General features: G+C 45.7%; 1 protein-coding gene across 10 annotated transcripts in view; it reads right to left on the bottom strand.

Annotated features, from left to right (window-relative positions):
• The window catches only part of TMEM241 (transmembrane protein 241), a 105,386-nt gene extending 84,781 nt beyond the window's left edge, over positions 1-20,605 (bottom strand). For 7 of the 10 annotated variants that reach the window (XM_042854836.2, XM_042854834.2, XM_042854830.2 and 4 more), the window contains exons 1-6: positions 20,386-20,605; positions 15,271-15,317; positions 11,282-11,359; positions 6,978-7,059; positions 3,798-3,875; positions 2,237-2,262 (exon numbers count right to left, since the gene is read on the bottom strand). In XM_042854836.2, the coding sequence (XP_042710770.1) occupies positions 2,237-2,262; positions 3,798-3,875; positions 6,978-7,059; positions 11,282-11,359; positions 15,271-15,317; positions 20,386-20,457 (383 nt within the window). In that variant the 5' untranslated portion in view covers positions 20,458-20,605. The remainder of the gene's footprint in view (positions 1-2,236; positions 2,263-3,797; positions 3,876-6,977; positions 7,060-11,281; positions 11,360-15,270; positions 15,318-20,385) is intronic. The other 3 variants (XM_042854837.2, XM_042854831.2, XM_065585343.1) reach the window with 1 other exon arrangement.
• Positions 20,606-27,527: the final 6,922 nt, after the last annotated feature.

Here is a 27,527-nt window from a genome sequence, read left to right on the forward strand (position 1 = left end):
CCTTTGTACCACTCCGGCAGCACAAAGGGGGGTCAGGTTATGGCAATAAATGGCCAGCAAAGAGTTCCACTTGTTGAGGGGAGTTCCCTGCTGTCATAAGCCCAGCAGAGGTGGCACCTGCACCAGCCACTCCTCCCCCAACTCCTAGCATAGGGAGCACACTGGGGCCATGGTAGACTGAGGGTGCAAAGGAGAGAAGCTCTAATATACCAATCCTCCACTGGTGTAAGGTCCCTAAAGCTCTTACTCACGTCAGGGCTGAGTCAATTGCAGAACCAGGTAGCTAAAACCTGCTCCTTGACAGCACCCTTCTCCCCTGCTCCAGGCAGAGCTCAGATGCAGGGCAGAATTAAGCCTGTTTTCTTTAATTGTTGTAACCCTCATCCCTCCCTATGTATCCCTTCCTTCATCTGTTGGCATCATTTCTTAAATTCACCTAATTCAGAATGTACGCATTTTGGGCCAAAGTTCATGTCTATCTTTATTTCCGCAACACACCATGAAAAGTTAGGAACTCTGCATCAGTAGTAACAATAATGAACAATTGTTTTGCAGTTAGTTTTCCAGGGTTGTGAGGTGTTTTTTGGTTGTTGGGCTTTTTTTTTTTTTTTTTTTTTTAAATGTGGCAGGGGAAAGCAAAACCAAGCAAGAAAAACTCAGGCATGCTTGATGGAGATAATCCAGTGATCAAAACCCATATATAACAAGATCACTGGGAAAAAACACCTGGATTGAAAAAAGTTCTAACACATCAATGAACGTGTTGCTTCTAAACAGCATAAACGTTAAACTAATCTTCTCTGATTAGGGGCAAGGGGGCAGCTGTACTCTCAAGCTTCAAAACAAAGTGGCTAATCCACACTCTAAGGCAGCGTTTTTCCAACTTCGGGTTACAACCCAGTACTGGGTCGCAGCATGTCAGGCACTGAGTCACTCTGATCAGCACCGCCGACCAGGTTGTTAAAAGTCCCATCAGCGGTGCTGCCCAGCTGAGGCAGGCTAGTGGCTACCTATTTCGACACCACGGTGTGCCCCGGAAGTGGCCAGCAGTGGGTTTGGCTTCTAGGCGGGGGGCCACGGGGCTCCGCGCGCTGCCCCTGACCTAAGCACCAGCTCCGCACTCCCTTTGGCCAGGAACTGGCCAATGGGAGCGGGGGTGGGGGAGTGCCTGTGGGCAAGAGTTGGCGCGAAGCCGCTTGCATGCCTCCGCTTAGAAGTCAGACCTGCTGCTGGCCGATTCTGGGGCGCAGCGCAGTCAGCAGTGCCAAGACAGGCAGAAAGCCTGCCTTAGCACCCCCGCTGTGCCACTGACTGGGAGCTGCCTGAGGTAAGTCTATGCCCCAACACCACGCCCAATCCCCTATCCCTACCCCAGCCCTGAGCACCCCCCCACACAAACCCAAAGCCCCTCCTGCACCCCAACCCCAGAGCCTGCACTCCGAGCCCAGAACCCTGACCCCCTCCCTCACCCCAACCTCCTGCCTCAGCCCAGGGTCGTCTTCCACACCCTGAACCCCTCATTTCTGGCCCCACCCTGCAGCCCTCACCCTTGCGCCCCAGCCCTGAGCCCCTCCCACACGCCAAACCCCTCATCCCCAACTCCGTTGGGTCGCAGGCATCAACAATTTTCTTCAACTGGGTCCCCAGAAAAAAAGTTTGAAAACCACTCCTCTAAGGGGTTGTGTGGAAGGGAAGGAGCACTTGGTCTTCTGAATGAATGGCTTTTCTATTTGTTATTCTCCCTCTCTCCTTTTCAGAGGTTAAACTTATAGGGGCAACAAATAAAGAGCCAGATTCTTCCACCTAGCATGAGAAAGGGTGGCAGAATTGGGCCCTATAATTTTCAGAAAGGCCATTCTTGAGCTACTTTAAAGCTTCATTCTTTTGCTGTTTATGATTATCCTTTGGAAGCTTAAACTTGAAATATGTTTCCTTTCCAAAACATTTTTTGCCTCCATCCTGTGCATGTAATGGTTTGTTAGTTATAATCACTGGCCTTCCAGCAATGACATTTAAATTATACAAAGGGGAGGGGGGGAATCTATTTATACAATTGTTTTTAGAAAATATATAAAGATAATTTAATTACATAAATATTCAACGTGGGCCTACTGCGGCCCATAGTAATGTGTCTTAAGTTATACATTGTTTTGGTGTTCCATTACCTGAAGCAAATATAGAAACCAGAGCCAAAACCAGTGCAATTCACCCCATCTGAGTAGCTTAAAAAACTTACCTACAGATTTTTGGGAGAGAGGTCTGCTGTATAAAAAGAAAGAAAATGTGCTCAAAAGATTTAAAGTGACTGATCGCTGAAAAAGTAATCATTTTTTTGCATTAAGATGGGAGATAGATTTCAAACATTTTCTCTGGTGACTAAATATTTGCTATACATAACAAAAATTCAGAACTGATAATTTAATAAAATAAGTTCTACATATGGTGGAAAAGAGTCTCCCAACAAAGAGTTAAAGCCATTATAGATCATCCCAACTGGCAAATAAATTGGTTCAGAGGCTGACAAACAACAATAAACCAGCCATTGTGCTTGACTGGGACACTTACTTTGCAGTAGAATGAGGATTATAGATTGGCATAAACCAATCTCAGAACTGAATTTTCAGCATACTGGCCATCTTAACCTGAAACCAGATATGAATTTCATACCTGGCCTTCATCTTGGAGTGAGCCAAAAGCCTGGATGTCAATACACCCAAACTGTGGCGCAGCTGGATCAAATTATAGACATTTGTACAGTCTTTGAGCTTCAGTTTTTTAGTGGCACCCAGTGCTCGCTGTTTGTCTTTTATTCTACACACCAGAGATGTAATTAATGGAAGATTCCTTTCAAACTAGAGGAGGCTTCATGTGGTGTGAAGTGCTTGCCAGGGCCACTCTACACAGCAAATCACACTGATATCTAATAAGCAGGATCTCCAATACATCTTAAGACTAGAGACAGATCCCCACTCCTATTAAAGGAAATGGGAATCTTTCTCCTGACTTAAATGGGAATTGCACTCTATAAGAGTACAGCTACACTGCGTTTTAAAACACATGGCAACAAGTTTCAGAGCCTGCATCTATAGACATGGACTCATAGTTCTGGCCCTAAAACCAGGTGTGTAGATATTGTGGTTCAGGCTGGGGCTCGGTCTCTGAAGCCCACCCTGCCTTCTTGGGCTTCAGAGCTCAGACTCCAGCTCAAACCCGAATGTCCACACAGCTGTTTTTAATTCTGTAGCGCAAACCCGATGAGCCCAAGTCTGTAGACCTGGGTTCTGAGATTCGCAGCCATGGGATTTAAAAAGCAGTGCAAACATATCCCAGAGCATCTAAAAATGTATGGTTCCTCCCCGACTTCCATGTTCAGATGCGATCAATTCCAGCTGTGTATAGTTCACAAGACTCATATCACTTATCAAATCACTATACACATAGTACCTGCAAGATTTAAGGGGGCCAATTCTCCTGCTATTGAGGTCAAAGGATCAAGTTCTTATATCTGGCAAAAGGAGATGGGATTTTCATTTTCAAAAGGAACAAGTCATCAGGATCAAACCAGTCTTAAAAAAATACAGATCAAATTGTCAATATACATTCAAAGTATTTCCCTAGACAAGAAAAAGGTCAATAGCTTGATATTTGCTGACAGTGACTGCTGTCTCTGAGACTCACTGCAGTGCAATCAGTGCAGACAGGAAAGCATGCAGGACTAATTTAGATATTAAAAGAAATACAGCATCTTGTTATGGTGCAGTTACATTACTGGAACTGGCCTTTCATATATCAATTACCTCTTTCTGCACAAACTTCTGGAATCCACAGGTTATAACTTCTGCTGCATTGTGGACAGTAAGGAACACAGGAATTGGCTGCCACCGGAGGAGGAAAATGACATTCAGAATTAGTACCCTCTCTCTCTACAGTAAGCTGTTATTCATTTTCCTATATCTGTCTATTGATACAGAAACTTGGGTGTTACTTAAGAATAAGGCATTGTGGATGCCATGGTTTTACAGGTTTACCATCAGTTTCTCCTATAGAGAATTGTCATAAACTAGGGAAGTAGTATAGAATAAGGTACTCAAGCAGTACTGGAATTCTACCTTCAAGCCAAAAGGACCCAGAGGAGCCTCTTGCTGCTACTCCAATGAAAGTAATCAAGAAATAGACAACAATAACAGTGATTAATCTGACTCCAGGTGAAGTCAACTAGACTGCAGGTGCTCAGCACTTTTTGAAAATCAGATCTGAGGCGTCTCAGATTGACAGCCAAAAACTGAGGCAACCCAACGTCAGAAAATGTTGATTTTAATTCTCATAATACTCATGTGAGAAAAGTAAAAATTAATATCCACAGATGGGGAAAACAGACCTGGAGAGATTAGTTCATGTTTGTAAAGTGCTTGAGATCCACTTGGATGATAAATGGTGTATGCACCAAATACATCTTAGATTTTATTTTGCAAAGAAGCCTCAAACCATTTTTATGTGTTTTGTTCTTTTTCAAATAGCTGGACAAAATGTCCCTACTAAAACATTCCTAGCTACAATGACAATTCAAATGGAGCAATGAACACATTTACACAATGATTGCTTTAGACACCTTTAAATTAGCAAGAAAATGGGGGAAAAAATCAAGCAAACAAAAGTGCATGTAGGCAGCAAATTGTCAGTTGCTCTTTCACTGGTAATGAAAACCTAACAAGTCCTGACCCCACAGCTGGACTTGGACTTCTGATGCCAAGTGAGAAAGTTAAAATGAGACCATCTAATATAAGCATCTTGAGCTAGACACAATAATAGGAAAATCTAGAAATAATGATATCCAAGGAAAGTTGACACCAGAATTTACGTTCTTCCTTTTGTGGAGCCAATTTACTACTTTTTTTGTATGCTATTGGCTCCTTCTGGAGTCAAAAGAAATGTGTTTTAGAGCCAACAATTGCTCCAATTTGACCAGCTCAGTTAACCTTCTCCATATGTTTATTATCTTTGATGTGAATATTTTTTTTAAATGTATGAGTGGCTTTAGTTCTCATGAACGGAAGGTTTACTGTCTGGGACCAGCCACTGCAATTGGATTCTGTGCAGACTTCCCGACACAGTTCTGTCAATGCATCTCAGTCCAGACGCAAGCAATCCTCTTCCAGTTCCAGACCTGTCCTGAGCAGAGAGATGGACAGTGTTTTTTGTGAAGTGCACAAATAATAATAATAGAGAGCCCAATACAGTAAACAATTATGTGTGTAAGTTATTCACTCATAAGTGTTTGCAGGATTGGGCCCTTGGCATGGCCCATGAAATTAATTTAATTTCTACTTGGGAGGTAAACCACTGGATCCAAGAGCCAAACCTACTGCTGATGAGAGCAGGCCCAACTCCAGTGATCTGTTAAATCAATTTTCCTTACGTCTGTATTATATGCCTATAGTGGACATTGAAGCATGCATTCAGGAGTGAAATTCACTCAAATACATGAACCTACACACCAGTTAGGGTCCATGAACCTAATAGGACTATTCCCATGAGTAACTTTCTCATGTGCCCAAGTGTTTGCAGGATTGGCCCTTAAATCCCCATTTGTCCACATCACGAAACCGAGTACGACTGGTAGCTTCTGTTCAAGAGAGGTTAGGACATGGACCACTAAGATCTGTGCATGGACGGAAACCTCATTGTGTGGATCTCTGCCATCCTGCACAGAAGTGGGCTCAACTCTTCCTCTCCCCCCCAGAAAATATTCCCCTCTTTCCTGGATGTCCATGTATCCAGGCAGTAGGGAAGGAGTGGAAACTGGGTAAACCAAGGGAGAAGTGGGTGAACCAGAGATCTGACTGAGGAGGACTTACTCGGTACCTCCTCCATCCCTATGGAGCGCAGGCAGAGAAGACAATACAGCCTGAAGCCTGAGGATGCTTCATTGTTTCCTTTTAGCCCTTTCTAAAGGATCTGTGGTTAGTCACAGCCAGGAGACGCCAAATGGATCTGCTCTAATGAGGAGCCAGAGAGGCCACCATTGTAGGTGACTGGGGTGAGATTCCATCTGCGGGCAAATGGTCCCAGTTTCCTGAAGATCCACTGTAACCAAAAGGGAATGAGATTGGGCCCCACAGCCTTTTCCATGGCAGTGGGGGGCCCTGCCCTTCACCCTCTCCACCCAACAAGATGAAGCTGAGGTGTATCACTGCAAGCAGATCCTTATGGAGATTACCCTCCCCATCCCTCCTGTGGGTTTTAATGTGGGTGGGTATGATCTGGCCGTGGAGTTGAAGAGTGTTGTCTTGGTCTGGATTGGGATGCATTGACAAAACTCATAGGGTAGTTTGCACAGCATCTGATCACACAGACTGGACAATTCCGATAAAATACTGCTATGGGTTTTTTAAAATAAGGTCACAGGATTTTCATTTTCAAAAATACTGAAGGCAATTTAAACAAATGATATTAAATATTACTTAAAGCATACTTGACCTCACCTAGATCTTCACTGGCCTATTATGGTTTAAATGACTTTATGAATCCATTCAATCCTTTAATCTCTTCCCAAATAGACAATTTGCAATTTATTTTTTCAAACTCCATAATGTGTCAAAAATATCCTGTAAAAGGGACACAAGCCTTTTCCATTGATCTCATTATGTATCTCATTTGCAATAGAGGAAAACAATTTAAAAAACAGAGTTAGTAACTCCTCCAGCAACTTCTGTTTGCATAAGGCAGATTGGCCAGGCTCTATTCTGCAACATGCTGAGCATTCCTGGGAGGTGCTGAGTTCTCTCCGCTATCACTGAAGTCAGTGGGAGTTCAGGGTGCGAGGTACATCTCAGTGATGCTCCACATCTTGCAGAATCAACACTCTAATCTCTAGTAGTGTTAGTAAAACAGCACTGAAATCCTTGCTTGTAGAATATTTTCTTTATCCATGAAGTATAGAGAATCTGATTATTCATTTCCATTGGTATGTTCCTTACCAATCTAGATAATGCCCTGGAACCTGCATAGATAATGCCCACAAAAAGCGCTGAAGCCGGGAGCCATGTCAATACTTCAGATCTGTAAAAAAAATGAACAATACCATTATTTACCACATTCCTTTTACAAATGGCCATTAGCAGTAGTTGTTTATGCTGGACAATGTAAAAGGGCTTTCTCAAGTAAAGCTGTACATATTTAATTCAGTGTTTTGCCCCCACGTTCCCACCCCCAACTTACTTAGGAACTCTCCAGGACAGAAAAGAACAAGTTAACTCACCTAACCCCAAATTTCCCTTTTACTGAAGCAGCAGTTGTGCTCCCCAATATATATCTTCCCAGAATACTTGTTTAACTTCCATTAACAGCAATTGTTCGGATTGATTTTGACAGACATTTTCATTTTAATTGGCATCACTGATGCTCAATAGAAGTTGGAAGAACTGACAGATGAAGGTATAAAATGCCCTGTGTGGTGCATATATATACACACACACACACACACACACACACACACACACAGGATGTACATGTTTATTCCTCAGCTAGGTCTGCAAACATATTCCTCACTTAGCCCCTGTGGGATTTGCCTCTTGAGTTCTCATAATGACATACCTTTGACTAAGGCAAACTCCTAGAGGCAGTTTAACAACTAATACGGGCGAATGAAGTCATTCCAGCTTAATCTAATTTTTCTTAGTCATGTTTTTTGCTGTGGGCTGAAGCTTCACCTTTATGAAGAGTCTTCACAATTTGTTTTCTTCTGCAAGTCTCAGGGTAGGGGAGGAAAAGCACCAAGCAAGTGGTTAACTTCAGTGGGAGTGATATCAAATCCTGAATAAGGGGGGGAAAGGGGGAGCAACTAAGGGCCTGATTCAAAGTCAATTGAAGTAAATGGATTTTTCCACTGATTTCAGCTGGCTTTGGATCAAGCCTAACAGATCATGAAGTAACTCCAGAATATTTATTTTTAAAAAGTGTGGAATCCTAGTTCTTCCAAAGGCAATTGAATACTACAAAACAAGCCCCTGGTTTACATCATGTTCATGAAATGTGGACAAGAGCCAAAAAGTGCAGTCACATGATGCAAAAAGCAAAATAAAAAACTCCATTGAAGAATGTGAAATTAAAATGAGCTGAACTGAGGATATATGTGCAAAGATTTATGCAAATACAATGAAAGAAAAACATAAACATCGTGTTTCATTTCCTTCTGCACATTTCTTTTCATATATGCTTTTGAAGACACATGACTAAAAAACCAGGAGATCTAAAAGTCACAGACATAAAAATCCCCAGGCTTTCTTGGGTAGTTATGATCAGTTTGATAGGAATAATGCACCTTTTAAGGCTATTGACTTCAATTGGAATTTTGCATGGACCAGGATCTGAACCTACTGTAGTGCACTACCAATGAGTTCACATCAGATCCCTACCTAAAGCAAACTATGCCATTGGAATGAAGAACTCTGAAAAAATAAAACCCCACAACTTGAGTACTGGATTCCCATTAGGAACATAAAAATAAAAAAACCCTGACCACCATGTGAAGTTTCAGGAATTCCCAAAATGTTTATATCTCCAATGCAATCATACAAAATGCAGTGAAAAAGAATTTCAAAAGCAGTTCCCATGATGTAACAGTATGTTGGGTACGTTTGACCAAGAAAAAGCCTCAAGTAACGTTTCATTGAATAGTCCAAGAGGGGAAACTGAAGAAGGCTGCCTGTAGTGTGACCCTAGGCCACGAGAGGGCACATGAGAGGCAGCTGGCTGGGTTACACTGAGACCTGGCTTATGCTACAAGGTTAAATTGACATCAGCTGCCTTGCGTCAACCTGTCTATGGAACTGCATCCGACGAAGTGGGCATTCACCCACGAAAGCTTATGCTCCAATATATCTGTTAGTCTTCAAGGTGCCACAGGACTCTTTGTTGCTATCTGTGGAAGTGTCTTCACTTAAATTTGGCTCCTGCCAACGTAAGTGCCTCTCTACACCAATTTAGTAACACCAGTTCTCTGAGCGGCCTAAGGTCACATGGTCAATGTATTTAGGTCGATGCAGTGTCAGTGTAAACACTGTGTTGCTTACGTTGACTGTTACTGGCTTTCAGGAGCCGTCCCACAATGCCGCACACTGAGAATACAATTGATACAAGTGCTCCTGGTGAGGACGCACACCACCAATACAAGGAGCCAAGTGTGCCCCCACACACAAGCGATTTAATAACTGCATGCCGACATAAGTTAGGTCAACATAAATCTGTAATGTAGACATGGCCCAAGTCACTTGTACTAACGTGACTGACAGCAGAACGCAGTGACATGCATACAAGGAAGTAAACTGCTGTAACAAAGACAGGAAAGGCAAAGGCAGCTGCCTGGCTGTTAGGAGGTGATCAAAAGCCCACTGAAGTCAGTGGAAAGACTCATTAATTTCAGTGGGTTTTGAATCAGATCCTTAGGGCTCTGCATTTCTCTTTGAGTGAATGCAATATGAATCATAGTCTCTTACTCCCTGAGTAACTACGGAGATATTATGCATAGCCCCTTAGGGTGGGAACATATCCAACTCTCTACAGAGCCCTTCTTGCTGAGCCAAGTTCCACACAGAGTTACAAATACAGCCTTTTTTGCAGGTAGGAGAATGGTGACTGTGGTGGCCTTGGGAGATGATAAACTGGGGTGTCCAAAAAGCTAAGAAAACTTCTTGTAACCACATGCTTTATATAACTCAGTATCTGCTGCTTTTTAGCTTTTATAAAAGATATTTCTTGGGTTCAAGGTCAGAAGTACACGCAGGAGAAAGGGATATTCCAGTGCAAAGCTAATGGGGCTACATTTTTCAAAAGCACCCTTTAAGTTTGGGTGCCTTACTTGATGCACCTGATTTTTCAGAGGTGTTGAACGCAGCTCCCAGAAGCATCACTTGGAGATGTGGACACTTGGCACCTCTGAAAACCAAGTTTAGCTATCTAAAGATGGGCTCTCAAAATTAAAGCCACCCAGAATTAAAGAGCATTTCTGAAAATTTGGACTTCAATGTCTTACACAAATTGCATTACCTACCTAAGGGTAGAGCAAAATATGAGACTTCATACAAAGACTGGAATATAATTACAGTGCTTTGCAAAATGAGTCTAAAGCATTGGCTATGCCTAGTTATTTAATTTAGTCATTAACTAATAGAGAATGTCTACTCCATAACACTATGGAGAAATTCTCTCAACTGTTCATCTCTCAGGGATTGTTAGTCTCATTTAGTTCCCTATATCAGACTGACATCTAGTGGATGTAAGGCTTTGTTTCCAAAACACACACAAAAGCTGGTCAAAATTTTTCCATCAAAACTTTTCTTTGATAGAAAATGGCTTTTCAACGAAATCCAAAGTTTTCATCTAAAATTTTCTTCAACATTTTTCAAGGTTTTCACTGAAACAAACAAACATTAGAAACAAAAAAAATTCGGTTTAGTTTTGGGTATGGCTTTAAATTTTTCAACAATCCATAAAAACTCAAAGAAAAAAATTGACAAACAATTTTGATTTTGGTTTCATTAAAAAAAAATCATTTCCAAATGAGGCCTACTTTAAAAAAAATTGACAGGATGTAACTTATGCCTGCATCTCTTCTGTATTTCCAGGATATATTAAGGGTAAAGAAAAATAATGCATATAAAATAAAAGTTTGTTAATAACTGTAGTTACCAACTACCACTAACAGAACAAGGCTGTTCCCCGAAGGGTCTGATCCTGTCAATGAGAGTTTTGGACCAAAATATTTCCACTCTATCCAAATTGCTTATAAAAACATATCGGGACAAATTCTGTTCCCATCTACGTCCCTGCAACCTCTCTGAAGTCAGTCTAGTTACTTGGGTATAAGTGAAAGCAGAATTCAGCCCATTACTTGCAATTGTTTGGGTCTCAACACAAAAGTGCTCTATCTGAAAAACCTATCAACTAATATCACCATGAAAATTTCACTCCTTTATCAAATAAAATAGATGTATCTTTTTAATTACAATTAAAAATATGTAAGTCAAGAAATCTTGGTTGCACCACCTTTTACCACTCACTCTTCATGGAAAATTGAACCTCCACATCACCCATAGGCTGCACCTCATGCCTTTGCTAAGTCGAGTTTGTCTGTTTGAAAACCGTACATTTATACTCTGAACTGTGCTCACTTTCATCTGCTCCTACGTGGCAGCTCAATATTTTCCTCTGCAGCAAACCTAACTGTGTCATAGTCCAACAACAAAAAATAAATATTAATGACGTATTGCAGAGTTCACCGTACCTTGAACTGCAACTGATCTCCACCCAGCCCAGCTTCCAGGAGACGTGGAGCAGAAATCCACCAACTAATGTCTGCCACCTGAAACAACACAGAACCCAAAACAGGTGGTTTTTTTAAAAATCACAAACCATATTTCCCATAGCAAAGTTAGGTTTCCCCCATATGTGGCTTGGCATCTTTTCTTGTTATGCCTCCTAGCCCTGGAATGTTACCCCTGAGCCAGTAGAGCAGTGATGGGCAACCTGCGGCCTGCACGCAGCCTGTCAGGGTAATCTGCTGGCGGGCCACCGGACAGTTTGTTTACATTTGCACGGCCGCCCGCCGCTCCCAGTGGCCGCAGTTCGCCATTCCCAGTCAATGGGACCTGCAGGAAGCGGCGGCCAGCACATCCCTATGGCCCACATCACTTCTCGCAGCTCCCCTTGGCCGGGAACGGCAAACCGCGGCCACTGGGGTCTGCGGGCGGCCATGCAAATGTAAACAAACTGTCTGGAGGCCCGCCAGCAGATTACCCTGACGGGCCGCAGGTTGCCCACCACTGCTGTACAGCACGCAGCCCTGCTCTTTTCTTTTAAAACCTTTCTTTTCATTAGCCTTCAATCTCTCCACCTCATCCATCACTCTGGCCACTGCCCCAAATCTAATTGTATTCAAATATACTTTATAAGGAAGGAACTGACCACATTAAAGATTAGCAACCCTGCTCTCTTACATTATAATCTTGGTCCTTCCATATACTCTCCCAACACCGTTTATTTATGGACTCTTGCTCTGGGTTAAAGTAGACTGTAGGCAGGGATCTGTCCATTTATTTGTCTGATAAGCACTATGCATGATAATGATACCCAAATGCTAACTTTCTGTTCCATTATATTACAGAAGGGAGAAGGGAAAAGAAAACAGTTAAATAAACAGGGTTTGGGGATTGAACTTCCTCTTTGTCTTCCCATGTTGTTGGGGGCAGGGTTGTTTTGGTTTTGGGGTTCTTTTTGTCCATCTGCTTAAGTTTAAATCCTGTAAACGCTATTGGATCTAAGGCTTCAACAACTGGCTTCAGTTGGATCATTCCTGGCAGTAAGCACCAGGGATACCATGTGTAGTCCCACTGACTTCACATATCAACTCAAACATGACTATTCATGGTAGCTTACACTAGGCCTGGATTGTAAACTCCCTACGGCACAAACTGTATTTTCTTCTATATAGTGCCAAGCATACTGTCAATAACAATCAAATAACGAATACATAGACTGTACACAGCACTCTTTAATCTGTAGCTTCTAGAGAAAGCTCCTTCATAAAAAGAACAGGAGTACTTGTGGCACCTTAGAGACTAACAAATTTATTAGAGCATAAGCTTTCGTGGACTACAGCCCACTTCTTTATAACTGGCTGGTTTTTTATACAAAATCCAAAACATCCTGGATCTGCCACTATATTGGTATTTCACAACAACTAATAACACTTTACCCTATCAGAAGAGCCTTCTCTATCCTACTAGAGAAACAGCATGTGAGATCATGAAAAGACGGTGAGGGAATTTATTTTAAACTATAAAAAGAAAATCTGTATACTCAGTGTTAGTTTTATGTTGCACATTTCCTTTTCCTTTGGTTTAGCAGAGTCTTCTTTGGGGATGTGGGGTTTGAATACTATTTGCTTTATATTCAGTAAATGTTTAGTGTGCTGTGCTGTAATGTGAAACCATTGTAGCCTGTGTAACTGTTAGGCACAAAGGGTTTGTTTGCCTGTTAGTCCTTTCATTGTGAAGCACTCAATTTAAGCGGTGTGTTGCAAAAAAATAAAAGAAAGACACCATCACATGCAATGCACTCTACAGCAGAGGTGGGCTAACAGTGGCTCACAGGCCACATCTGGCCTGCGGGACTGTTCTGCCCGGCTCTTGAGCTCCCGGCTAGGGAGGCTAGCCCCTGGCTCCTCCCCCGTTGTTCTTCTCTCTCCCCCACAGCCTCATCTTGCCATGCCGCCAGCGCTCTGGGGGCGGGGCTGCGAGCTCCTGCCGGGCAGCGCGGCGGCGTGGTTGGCTCCAGCCAGGCAGCGTGGCTGGCTGCAGCGGGGCGGCTGCCAGTCCTGCTGCTCTGAACAGCATGGTAAGGGGGCTGGGGGTTGGATAAGGGGCAGAGGGTCCCAGGGGGCAGTCAGGGGACAGGGAGGAGGGGGCGGTTGGATGGGGTGGAGGTTCGGGGTGGTCAGGGGACAAGGAGCAGATGGGGGTTGGATGGGTCGGAGGTTCGGGGTGGTCAGGGGACAAGGAGCAGATGGGGGTTGGATGGGTCGGAGGTTCTGAAGGGGGCAGTCAGGGGGCAGGAAGTGGGAGGGAATGGATAGGGGGCGGGGCCCAGGCTGTTTGGGGAGGCACAGCCTTCCCTATCCGGTCCTCCATACAGTTTCAGAACCCCGATGTGGCCCTCAGGCCAAAAAATTTGCCCATCCCTGCTCTACAGCCTGATGCTGGTGGAAAGCAGATAGATTACTGCCCACAGGGAACATTAAGAACAATCAGTGCAGCTACAACAGTTCACTTTACCTTGTTTAGATGAGGGGCATACAATAATGTAAAAGCTGGGTAAGCCGGATGTTCATCAGGGGCTTGATCCTGCTCCCATTCAAGTCAATGGCAAAACTCCCATTAGCGTTAATGGTGCAGGATCAAGTCCCAGAGAGCAAACTCACCTCTGGTATTGAAGATAATCCTACAAGGTGCAGAGCACCCACCACTCCTGTTGAAGTCAATGAGAGTTGAAGGTCCTCAGCACCTTGCAGGAGAGAACCCTACATTAGACAGAGAACACAAGCAATGACAGCAGACCTATGGCAGGGTGTGATGAGGAGGATAAGGCGCTTTTCTCCCCGGCTCACTTACTCCCAAATCTAACGCGATAGCATGCAAAGGCCTTTTAACAGTCAGTATTTACCAACCATTACTACAATGAGATAGCCCACTATTTCCGTGTACTTGGAAAAGGAAATAACTATAGCAACTCAGATAGCACAGTGTGGTAACTGCTAGTGAATGCTGACTTTTAATGAGGACTTACCATATTTGTCTTTCACATACTCCCCTCACACACACTTCATCCCAGAAAAAATGAAGTGTTATTGTGTGTACATTGCCTAGTCCATGACCAGGCCTCTTGGGTGAAACAGTAATATAAAGTAATTTGTACACACATTGACAGTAGAACAGACTCCTGGAAAAAAAATTCATAACTCTTTTTCAGATTAATAGCCCTCACAGGCCTCAAAGAAAATGGAGATTCACAGGGGTTCATCACAGTAAAGCGGGGGGAAAAGACAAAAAAAGTTAGGTAATGGTCCAGGACTTGAAAATATCCACTCTCCATAAACACTATTGGCAGGTCACATATGCCAAGAGGACAAAAATGATGGTGAAATCCTGACCTCCATTAACATCAATGGGCCAGCATTTCACTCAATGTCTTTTATAAATTGATGACAGCAGTGATAGTAAATACAGATAACTTGGGCAAAACAAAAGGCTTGTCAGAGTCACTTGCATAAAGTTGTGATTTGTAACACAGAATTACAATTAAGAAATGGGCTGAGCTTGAAAATAAAGTGCCCTTGTATTTGTGTTAGCCTAGATACAGATTCGCCTTTAATTGTTAGCGTATTGGAAGAAATTAAATAAATCATGTATGCACATAAGCCAAAATCAGTACTTCTTAAAATGGTGTGGGAATCTTATAATTGCTACTTTCCTAGGTTAAAATAACAGGCCACCATGAAAACTAGAATTGACGGAGAGGCTGTTGATTTTGTAAACAGATACTTTACCAGGATGACATTCATATTAACATAGACAAGTTAACAAACACTTTACTAAGGCTACATGGAGTATGTTTTCTAGACAAGAAAAGCCTGTAATGACAGGAGATGCTAAAGTTAGCTTCAGCATGGAACAGCTAGACAATACTGATTAGAGTCGTTTTTCAAATGGTACTTACCCTTGAAAAAGGGTAGGGTAGGTGAATTTCAGGACAGACAGGACATACTGGAAAACAAATACCAAGTTAATGAACATTACACATCCATGGTGTTATAACATTAACAGACATTCACGAAGCAATGGAGTACAAGAAACTTCTACAGAAGAAGAACAGGAGGACTTGTGGCACCTTAGAGACTAACAAATTTATTAGAGCATAAGCTTTCGTGGACTACAGCCCAGTCCACGAAAGCTTATGCTCTAATAAATTTGTTAGTCTCTAAGGTGCCACAAGTCCTCCTGTTCTTCTTTTTGCGGATACAGACTAACACGGCTGCTACTCTGAAACCTTTCATTCTACAGAAGAAAGCATGAACAAGGAATTCTAAAATCAGTGCAATTAGACACACATCCCCAGCGCAGAACTGTTCTTAGCATTTCAGATGTGTTGGACCCTGCCTCATTCAGTGCAGGAGTTACATGGCATTAGAGTAAATAAAGGCTGAGGGCTGCATATTGAACAATGGAGAAAAATATAAATATTGGACAGCTGTCACATTCACTGAGCACCTTCCACACTGCACATGAGGCAAGGATCTGGAGGAAAAAAAATATGTGACAATGTAATTAAAACTATCATATTGCATGCCCATCCTGGGGCTGAGGAAGGGTTGAATGGGCATGTTAACTTTGCCATTTCTTGATGATGAGCACTGCACTTTGCAATTTCAGTGTGGTTAGTATCGTTTTTTTGCATGGAATATTAACTAGTGTTTGGAAAGTGCTTTGGAAATGTAACATGCTACAGAAGAAGCATTAATGTTGTTTCTTTAGAATGTTTTAGCAGATCAGTATGTGTGGGATGTGGATCCTAGGGTGATTTCCCACATATGTGCCTCTGCAAATAAGGAGCTAAAATCTGCCGTCACTTATGCCTATGCAGCATCTAAGTACTTGCTATGACAAGGTTTATAAACACCATCCCCAGCAAAGGGGAGGAAGGAGTTAAACTTTCTCAGAAGGAAGGAAAAATTCCTGCCACACCCATAGATGCTGGAACTAGGGGTGCTGCCGCACCCCCTGGCCTAAAGTGGTTTCCATTATATACAGGGTTTACAGTTTGGTTCAATGACTCTCAGCACCCCACTATACAAATTGTTCCAGCACCGCTGGCCAGCCCTAAAAGGGATAATACAAGCTGTCTGTGCTAAAGGGAGGAGCAGGCAAGTGGACCGTATTATTAAGAAGTAAGGCATTGGATGCTAGCAGAGACATTTATTCCCTGTAAGGATCATACTTTGCTTAGACAACAGGCTAAGTAGACTCTGCCTACAGAGCTCAGCACTGAACAGTATGGAGGGTGAGAGACTCTGATCGTAGTCTGTTCAAGGACTGTGAGTGGCCTTATGTTCCCTGGAATGGCGAGAACTCTTGGGGAAGATTTAAATAAAACTCTTGATTAAGATCTAGTGCTGGTGAGCCTTCGCGTTTGAACCTGAAATTTGGCTGAATCCTAATGATCATTTGGGGGCTTCCAGACCTGCAGTGGAATCATATGGAGTAATTTTTGGCTCTGTGCTAGGACTCCAGCCATGCTCTTTTACAAGTTGCCACTTAGAGCCTCACTGACATTAGCAGGGTTATAAGCATGTGAGTAGGCCCAGTTAATCTCATCTAGTTCAGTCAATCCTGGTTGGGTTTCCTAGCTATATCATTACTGGACATAATGTAATGCAGACTTGTTACTGACATTTTAATAATATAGAGTCCAAAGATGTGTGTCTTTGGTTGAAACCACAGGCTCCAAATTTAACCAATATATGTATGCAAAAGATACCCTCACTTCTCATATACTATTCATGATTCTTATAAATAAAAATTACAAGTAGAATTGTAGAACTTAGAGAAATGAAAATCTATTTAATCATCCAGTCCATTACACTTTCTATCCACATACCCACCTGACCAGTATGTATTCGAATATTGGGTATTGAGAGTTTCAGATGTGTCTTTATGCAGCTTGCCTCGCAGTGAAACTAAATACATACTCCAAGCTAACTTTTCAGTTGTGATGTGAATAAATATGCCTGCTACACATTTTTTCAGATGAGTATGTGAATAATTGCAACAATTAGGTTGTACAGGTGTAAATGAAAGTAGAATTTAGCCCTGCGGATGAAATTTAACTAACAAACCTATTGATGCATGAGCCAGAAAAGAATCCAGTTTGCAGTCTTAACAATAGTTGCTCTGTAATGCCTTCAGGAGTAAAGAGTAGCAAAAACCTATTGGCATAATCTTGGAAGGAGCTGAGCAAAACTCAACACCCATTGCCTTTAATGGGCATGGAGGATGTGAATCTCTTGCAGGAATTGGCCCCTATATTTTGTTACTAAAGAAATGACTTCAATACACACTGGGAGGAGGTCTGAGCAAGAAAGTGGCATTTTACAGATACTCTTCAGAGTTGATATATGCCTTGGTTTAAAGCACAAGTGTCTTTCTTTCTTTCTTTGCTCTTATTCATGCAGTGCCTGGGACAAATGAAAATGCCTTATTCTGATTATCTTTTAACTTTTCTGCATTAAAGTCAAACAATTTTTAGGTGTGTGAGGGAGCTCTGTTTATCTTATCTAAAATATATTTACCCTAGCACTTTCTGCAGCCCAACACCATTTAGATACAACACAGCTGCTGTTTTGGTCCCTTTCAGTTCCTACCTGCTACGTCAACCCTCCTTGACATTCTTAATAGAATGTGTGTGGGACAAACTCAGAAGCGCGGAAGGTGGAGGGGGATTTTACATTGTGTCTTCATGAAAAACTACATTTCTCCATCTCTCCTAAGGATTTCCACACATCTTTGTTGTACAAACAATGGTGTCTCTTCTTGCAAAGTATCTGCACCAGTGCCACAGAGGCACCCTCTGGCAGAGAAAATAAGAAGAGGCTACCATAGTTTCCCCACAGTTATGTGACACTCAAAATACAAACTCTGGGATTGATTCTGATCTCACTTGTGTCCATTTTACCACTAGAATTCCACTGGCTTCAGTGAAATTACCACTAATTTTCACCATTCTCATTGACAGCAGAATCACAGACTTACTGATGCCATCAACCCTGGGCTACAGGCATTCAAAATAAACCTGTGAAACTCAGAATGTGGAATTAAAACTACATAATACACAAACTCAGGTACTTAGCGAACAAATATAACAATTTTGGAATAAGTTTAGGCTATAAAAATTCTCATCCACAGTGTGCACTCTGGCATATTTTTCGTTCTATTTCTTCATGGAACTTCCAATGACATCAATAAGAGAGCACAGTGGAAAGTAGATTTTTGCACTGAATTTACAGCTTAATGATATTAAATCTACAATGGATATTAAGCTTTGCTTAGCTACCATGATCACCCTTTAAAACTCTGGCAGTTTTGTCTTGGATAAGGTACCTTGGTGTTTGCAGTATTCCCTAGTGAATGTTGCAACTACTAAGCTACCATTCTATTTTTAATGGTGGCTACTGTGCCTTCTGGTATACACTTAATCCTATGTTGAAAGCATAAGGACTACATCATATATCAGGTCTTTACCACTTCCGCTTTCTATATTTGCCATGCAACTAATAATAGCCTTACAGGAATATTAAACTAACACTGTCAAAGCAATATAACTACTGGCTCTGTAGCCAACATTTTTTGTTTGCACTGCAAAGAGGCCCTCCCTTCACTCTTGTAAGTAAGCAGGATATTGCAATTTACATACCTTGAAAATGTTGCTTATTTTCACATCTTTGAAAATGGAGCCAGCTGAATGAGCCTCGGATGTGCATGAAATCATGGACAATCATATCCCCACAACAGCAAATAGAAACCCACTAGAGCTTTAGCTGAGAAGCTGAGTTTTCATTTATGTTGCAGCCCTATTTTTGGAGGGACTGGCAAACTTTTACTAATCAGTATAATTCTCAGTTTTGTGCCTTTTTTTACTGCTATCAGTGTTTGTCTGCCTCTGTTAGTTAACAGTTACTATATTTACAAGCCTTACATTGTATTGAAAGGATAATCTCAGATGTCAGAAGCCCAAAATTAGACCCACTTTTTTTTTCTTTTCTTTTTAATTCCAGTAAAAATTTTGAGAGGATTTTAAACATTTCAATTCTTCTTGGGGGGGGGGGGGGGAGGAGGAGGAGAAAATGTCAGCAAAACAGCACTCATGAGCAATACTAGAACAATAATAATGTTTAAGGATTACATTAAGAAACCAGGAGCCTGGTTCTCATCTAATGTACACAGCTATAATTCCACTGACTTCTGTGCAGTTACTCCTGCTTTACACTGGAATTGGTGGAAAGATAATGAAGCCTCATGTTTCAATTTCAAGCTTCCAAATAAGTTTTTAAAAAGTGAGAAGAAATATAAAATGGCAGTCACACTTAAGTGAAAGTACTGTACAGTAATCATAACGGTAATTAATACTTGTTTAATTCTTCCCAGCCCCTTTCCCCCACAGAACCAAACTTCACTCATTTGTCCAAGGCTTTATTCTCTGCCTTACACTAACTTTGTAATCTGTGTATTTACATATAGCCCCTAATGCCGCCTATCACTTCCAGCTTTTCCAGATTTTCCTTTGACCTAACTTTCCCCCTCTCTGCTTTCTGGGGGCGGGACAGAGGTTGGGTATAAGAAGTGAAGGAACTGTTATATTTTATGGCTTCTTGCCGCTGGGCTGTTCTTTTAAAGGGAGATACAGCCGCAGAGATGCATCCTTTTAATATGGGGTTTGGGGTTTCTGTTGGGTGTCTCCCTCATATATAGGGGCTGGAAGTCTCAACAATACAAGGACCTCTTCTCGATTCCTCTGTGCACAAGGACTATTTGCAAGGAGGAAGGGGTTTTGTATGCAGCTGACTATGACCAGCTGGAGTCTCTCAATTCTCAAGAGAAACTGAAAGTGAAATAGCAGCTCCTCCTCTTTCAGCAGGCAAGGAAAGATGCTGAGAGGAGAAAGAAATGCCGTTAGCCTCCCTCCTGTCAGATCTGGGAGAAAATCCAGGGAGGTGAATTTAAAAAGGAATGCTCAGGCAATCAGTCAATACAAACCAACTTACAGCTCCCTCGTCCTCACCTTGTTGGTGAAATAAGAAGCCAAATAGAAGAGACAGAAGGAGAGACCAGCTGCAGGTCTCTTTAAATACATCTGTCACAGCATTTCCCCCGTCCGGGTGAGGAAGATGAGGCACTGGTTCTTCCTGCTGTGATCAACTGGAGACAGTGCTCAGGAAACTGCCACCTGGAGTAGCTGCCATGACAGAGACACGTTGCTCTATGATTGCTCCAATAGGCACAAGAACAACCTCCTGAGGAACTGCCTTCTTAAAGGGGCGATGCTCCCTCTTGCCAGAGGAAACACATTCAAGAGATGAGACACACAAACATGCTCACTCTCCCGCACTGCTGGCACACACACTTCTTACACTTGTGTGGTTCTCACACTCACGATTCTCTCACACTCCAGCTGATTGTGGAAAATAAATGCCTACAGATTTTAATAGCGAATGATAACCTTTCCATGGGTTGTTTTTGGGAAACCATCCTACAGAATGTCTTTGGGAATTACATCCCTGCTCTAGAATTCTATAACGGTTCAAAAAATTATAGAAAAGATCACATTCTCTATTAAGCTTCACACGCTTGTCTACATAATGAAATAAGGTGGTGTTGTTTTTTAAACCAGATTAGTTCAATTAAGTTTACATAGCACAACTGGAAACCCCTTTAACCACCCTTTAACACCTTTACGTGGCTGTATTCTGACATTCCAAACCTCTGAGAAATTCAAACAGCTGCTTTTTAAAAAAAAATAATCCTGCCGCAGAAGGTTTCCTCCTTTTCATCCCAAAAATATGGAATTTCCCAAAATAATTACCCCATCTGAGGCCCAGTGTGGGCAAAATTCAGTCATGGCCCAGTGCCAGCTTTTCTTGAGAGAGAAAGTGTTGGAGTTCTGTATGTAATGGCCCTGATGGACCTGAAATGGGATCATGATCCCAATGTGAAAGGAAGATTCCCATGTTCAAAATGGGGTATGCAGCACTCACTTCTAGCCCTGAAAGAATCCAAGATATCAGACCTTAAAGAAATGACATTTTTACATATAGAAAAGCTATGTTAGGTAGCTTTAGAAGTTTTAACAGCTTCCTCTGAGCCCTGCACCATTGGTTGGACTCATAGGCCTGGATCTACAAAGGGACTTAGGCATTGCAATGCTCAGCATCACAATACCTAACCTTTAGACTCCTAGAAATCACAGGGATAACACTGCAATTCACAACGGCTGCTTTAGAGATCTAACCTCCCTATACAATGAATGGGGGAAGATAGATGCCATATCATGCGATCCACAAAACCCAGCACACTAGTTGGGGACCTGCCTAAGTTAGCCAATGGGAGAAGCCAATACAGTAACTCCTCACTTAACGTTGTAGTTATGTTCCTGAAAAATGCGACTTTATGTGAAACAATGTTAAACTAATCCAATTTCCTCATAAGAATGAATGTAAATGGGGGGTTAGGTTCCAGGGAATTTTTTTTTTTGCCATACAGTACAGTACAGTACTATAGTTGGGAGCTGCCCCCGCTTTACCACACACAGGCACAACCCACTGGCACTGGAGGCTGAAGGTGCTGTAGGCTAGAAGAAGCACATTGCGCAGCAGCAGCAGCTTCCCCTACTCTGCAAGCACCGAGGGTGGGGGGCTCAACCCTTGGCCCGCCCACGCCATCCCTTCCCCCAAGGCCCCACCCTTAACCTGCCTCTTCTTCCCCCCCTCATCCTCCTATACTCCACAGGCCATGTCCTCGCTCCTCCCTCCCCTGGCTCCTGCCCACAGCAATCAGCTGGCTTGCAGTGTTCAGGAGGCAGGAGGGAGTGGGGAGGTGCGAGGACTCGGCGCGCAGGCGCCCCCCTCCCTCCCCTGCCTCCTGCCCGCGGCAATCAGCTGGTTTGTGGCGTTCAGGAGGCAGGGGAGGGAGGCGGAGCCTGCGCGCCGAGTCCTTGTTCCTCCCCCCTCCCTCCTGAATGCCGCAAGCCAGCTGATTGCCGTGGGCAGGAGGCGGGGGGAGGAAGGGGAAGGCGCTGATCCACGGGGTCTGCCGGCAGGCGGGAGGCGCTGTGGGGGGGCATAGGGGAGCTGATAGGGGGGCTGCCAGCTGTGGATAAAGCAGGCAGCCAAACAACGTTATAGCAAAGCATTGCACAACTTTAAACAGAGCATGTTCTGTAATTGAGCAGGGACGTAAGATCGAAACGACGTTAAGCAAGAGGACGTTAAGTGGGGAGTTACTGTACTAAGCCCTGTCCCTCTCTCAGATATAGATTCCTAAATCCAGGTTGCAGCAAGGTGCCTATCTCTGCTTAGTGATCAACAAATGGGAACCCGTTTCCTGGAGTTAGATGGCTTAGGCACCTGTCACTGAGCTTGGGGTGCAATCCAGACCAGTGAGGGATTGTGTCCCACATGCCCTGCAAACCTGGGTGCCTTACAATGCTTTGCTGCTGTAGCTCCCAGCCTGGGATACTCACAGCCAGCCTCTAAGCATGCAGGTCATACCCTTAGTGTCTGTCTGTATGCTAGATACCTCTGGTTCAGCAGCTCTGACCCCAGAAACCCGTCTACAGCCCCACAGCCCCACGCTGGCTTTCACCAGTCTTGGTTACAATCTGCAAGATGACCCCTACACACTCCCAGTCCCAAGATTTCCCAAAACCATGTGCTCTACAATGTTCAGCCCACTCCTGGACAGTTCAGTGAAATAATAACGTTTATTTGTTCCTTTAAAGAGATGAAAGTACATCACAGATTATTACCTTAACTGAAGGTAAATACACCCTTCCCTTTAACCACCGCACTGAGTTGGTTTATAGTAGATAGCTGCCTTCTCTCATATCTGGGAGAGAACCTGCCACAGACCAAAGCATAATATCATTATGTATCCATATTTCCCCATATATTATTAATACATACATTTCACAAGTATATTAATCAGCAGTGTCAGAGGCTTTCATAAAACACCTCACTTAATAAATTTTTATAATACAGTAATATTGTATACAGTCAGTTGATTCAATTACTTATCATGTCAGGCTCAGCCCCCCTGTGTTTATAGATCAGTACGCCTTTGCAGTGTATTCTTTGAAAAGTAAAAACCCAGGCCAAGCTTCTCTCTCCTGCTGGGGCATAGACAACATGCTGCCTCTTCCACCAATTGTTAACTTGACAGTTTTGTTTACTTGATATGTAAATGTACCTTCATTGTCTCTGCCTGATGACCAGGCTGCTGATCAGAGAAGAAAACACATTCCTTTGTTTGTCTAGGGCAGACCTGTTTAACAACTCCCCTAGTAGGCCTGGTTTAAGCACACTTTAATCATAATTCTAGCATCTATCTATACCTCTTAATACACATGTGCATACATCATACAAGAATATTAATGATTAGTGAGTTATTGTTTTTCAAATGATACCTCATAAGGCATATTTTGTACAAAGATTATTACGGTAGTGTGTTGGGTGTGAATATAGGGGGCAGTGTTGCTCAAATGCGGCCGCTGTGGGGGCTTTTCTTGTGGCCACAGCCTCCTAGGCAGTGATTTGTGGGGGGGGGGGCAAAGCAGCAGCCCCCAGACCCTGTCCTCTGGGTGTAGGGCTTTGGGCTCTGTTCCCTGGCTGCACGGTGGAGGGCTCGGGCCCCAAACTCACTCCCCCATCACCTGTGGCCCCCACTGCCTCCCCCAGTGCCCCATCACCCCTGGCCCCTGCTACGTCTGTACCCACCTCCCCATCTAGGGCTTAATTTGTCCCCAGGCTTGCTAGAGCTGAGTAAGTCTGCTGTGAAAAGCGATATTAACAAACATACAAATATCACTTTTCAGAGCAGACTTACTTATAGCTATCAAGTCTTTAAAAAAAACAACCCCAAAAAGCAAAAGAAACACCAAGAAAAAAACCAAGAATGTTCAAAGCACCTTATTTGTGTTTCTATTCTGTTTTGGTCCAGTAAAGTAGGGATACCATATTTTGAGTGTCCAAAAAGAGGACACTCCACAGGGCCCTGGCCCCGCCCCAGCCCCGCCCGTGCCTCCCCCCGCCCCAACTCCACCCCTTTCCCCAAAGTCCCCGCCCCAACTCCGCCCCCTCCCCTGCTTCCCGCGAACATTTGATTCATGGGAAGCCTGAAGCAGGCAGCAGGTAAGTTGGGGAGGGTGGGGGGAGGAGGCGCGGCCCAGTCTGGCCCCCACAACCGAGCGGCTCCCTCCGGCGGCCGGCCCCGGCCCCAGCGTCTCCAGCCTGGCTCGGCTCCTGGGGTGCCGGCCCCGGGCCAGCCCCCGGCCGAGCACCCCCGGCCCGGCCCCTGGCCCAGCACCCCCGGCCCGGCCCCCAGCCCAGCACCCCCGGCCCCTGACCCACCACTGCCGGCCCCGGCCCGGCCCTGGCCCCCAGCCCAGCACCGCCAGCTCCTGGCCCAGCACCCCCGGCCCCGCACAGCCGGGCCCGGCCCGGCCCCCGGCCAAGCACCCCCGGCCCCGGCTCGGCCCCTGGCCCAGCACTGCCGGCCCAGCACCCCCGGCCCGGCCCAGCACTACCGGCCCCCGGCCCAGCACCCACGGCACCCGGCCCAGCACCCCTGGCCCCGCACCGCCGGGCCCGGCCCAGCCCCCGGCCCTGCACCCCCGGGCCAGCCCCCGGCCCAGCACCGCCGGTACCGGCCCAGCACCCAGCCCAGCACCCAGCGGCGCCGGCCCCTCCCTATTTTCCCAGACATGTTCGGCTTTTTGGGATTTCCTCCCGGACGGGGATTTGAGGCCCAAAAAGCCGGACATGTCCGGGAAAATCCGGACGTATGGTAACCCGAAGTAAAGAATAGAGACAACTATACATTATTCTTATTATTGAGTCAGCAAAAAAAAACAACCACAACATAGATAAATTACAATGATTTGGACATGTATATATGCGTATTTATTTGTTTTTCGTAAAGTTAATTAAGTATTTTAGGAAAAATTGTCGGAGTGGCCACCAGCAAGAGTTGAGGCCACCAAAACATTTGTTGTGAGAACCCCTGGCTTAGGGTCATAGCATCTAAGCAGTTTCTTCTGTGAATAAGTTAGGTGCCTACCACTCTCCATACAAACAGGTTTTTTGCCGCCACAAGCAACAACAACAAAGCCGGAGTGCTGCCACCGAAGCAAAAAAAAAAAAAAGGGCCAGAGTGCTGCCCCTTGAAAAGTGCCGCCCCAAGCACATGCTTGGCACGCTGGTGCCTAGAGCCGGCCCTGCATACAAAAAGGCTTGAGAAGGAGGAACAGAAAACCACATTATAACTCTTAGCCATGCGCAGCAGATATAAGATGCATGGGGAGTCTAAGCCTCCCCAAATGGGGAAAGAAATGGAGCACCACCACCCAAAGCGCCGAGAAGTGAAGAGGCCACCATAGGGTGACCAGATCACCAAAGACAAATATCGGGACGCGGGGGGGGGGGGGTGACGTGGGGGGGGGCATGGCGGGGGGCGGGGCCAAACAAAACAAACAAAAAAAAAACCTTCCTCCGCAAGCGCTGGAGGGAGGCCCGGGAGACTCAGGGGAAGCGTGGGGCCGGGGTAGTGAGAGTCCGGCCTGGTCCCTTGCAGGCAGGACTCAGTTGGGTGGTAGGGCGAGGAGGGGGGCGGCCCGCGGGGCCAGGCGGTGGCTGTTCTCACCCCCGGGCAGCGGGACTCGGGAGCAGCTGCTGCTGCAGCTCCCACTGCCGCGGGGGCAGGAAGCGGCCATGGCGCTCCGCGGCTGCGGCTCTGGCGCCCCCGAACCCCCCGAGCCGGGGCCTGCTGCGGGGACCCAGCAGCGCGTACGCTGGGCCCAGCCCCTGGCCAGTCACGTCTGGGCTGCTGCCCAGCTGGTGCTATCCCGCGGCGGCCCCGGAGTGGGGGCAGCAGGCCCCAGCCCCCCCGTCCCGCAGGGGAACGAACGGGGCTGGGCTGCCGATGCCTCCGCCCCGGGGCCGCCGCGGGATAGCACCAGCTGGGCAGCCCAGACGCGACCGGCCAGGGGCTGGGCCCAGCGTACGCGCTGCTGCAGGCCCCGGCTCGGGGGGTTCGGGGGTGCCAGAGCCGCCGAGCACCATGGCCGTTTCCTCCCCCGTCGCCTGGCCCCGCGGGTCGCCCCCCTCCTCTCCCAACCACCCAACTGAGTCCTGCCTGCACTGGGCCAGGCCGGACTGTTACTCACCCCGGCCCCGCGCTTCCCGAGTCTCCCGGGCCTCCCTCCAGCGCTTGTGGAGGGAGGGGGAATGGTGAGCCCGGGGAAGAGGCGGGGATTCGGGGAGGGAGCCAATCGGGGGAGGAGGGGGCGGAGTCGGGGCAGGGGGGGGCGCGAGCACTTCCGGGCTCGAGGCTCGGGGCATTTCCTTGTTTGTCCGGTTGTCCCGACCGCACGTCGGTCGGGACGCGGGACAAACAAGGAAATATCGGGACGGTCCCGATAAAATCGGGACGTCTGGTCACCCTAGGCCACCAGCGCCCGGACCATGGCCACACCCATGCTCTGCCCCAAGGCCCTGCTCCCGCTCAGCCTTCCCCCCCCCCCAGACCCTGCCCTCACTCCACCTCTTCCCACTCCCATTCCACCTCTTCCCCTGAGCCCCCCCGTGTCCACCACTTGCGCCTCTCTGCCCCCTTTCCCAAGGCCCCCCCACCTGCCGGAACAGGGTGGGCCAGCATCACTTTTAAAAGTGGTTCTGCCTCTCACTGACTGGCCCAGCTGTGGGACTGCTGCTGTGCTAATGCTGGAGCAACTCAGCTAAGGGGGGAACGATGGGGGCAAGGGGTGGAGAGGGGCGAGCCAGGCATGAGTGGTGGGTGGGGGGACCTCAGAGGAGGGGAAACGGAGAGAAGTGAGCGACTGGTGGAGGGGCTTGGGGCGGGGCTGGAGAGGAGTGAGCAGCAGGCAAGGGGAGCCCCAGGGTGGTGGTGGAGACAAGTGGGGTGGCCTTGGGGGAAGGGGTGGAGCAGGGGCAGGAAGAGGCAGCGCTGGGGCAGGGCATCGGGGGGGAGAGACTGAGTGGCAGCAGGGCCTCAGGGTGGAGTGGGGGTGGAGCGTGGGCAGGGCCTCAGGGGGAAGAAGCGGGCAGGGCCTCAGGGCGGGGACTCAGGGCGGAGCAGGAGTGGGGCCACAAATGGGTCACCCCCCCACAACTTCTAGAGAGCTTTCAGCAC

Source organism: Chrysemys picta, chromosome 2, assembly GCF_011386835.1.
Source record: "Chrysemys picta bellii isolate R12L10 chromosome 2, ASM1138683v2, whole genome shotgun sequence".
NCBI lineage: Eukaryota > Metazoa > Chordata > Testudines > Emydidae > Chrysemys > Chrysemys picta.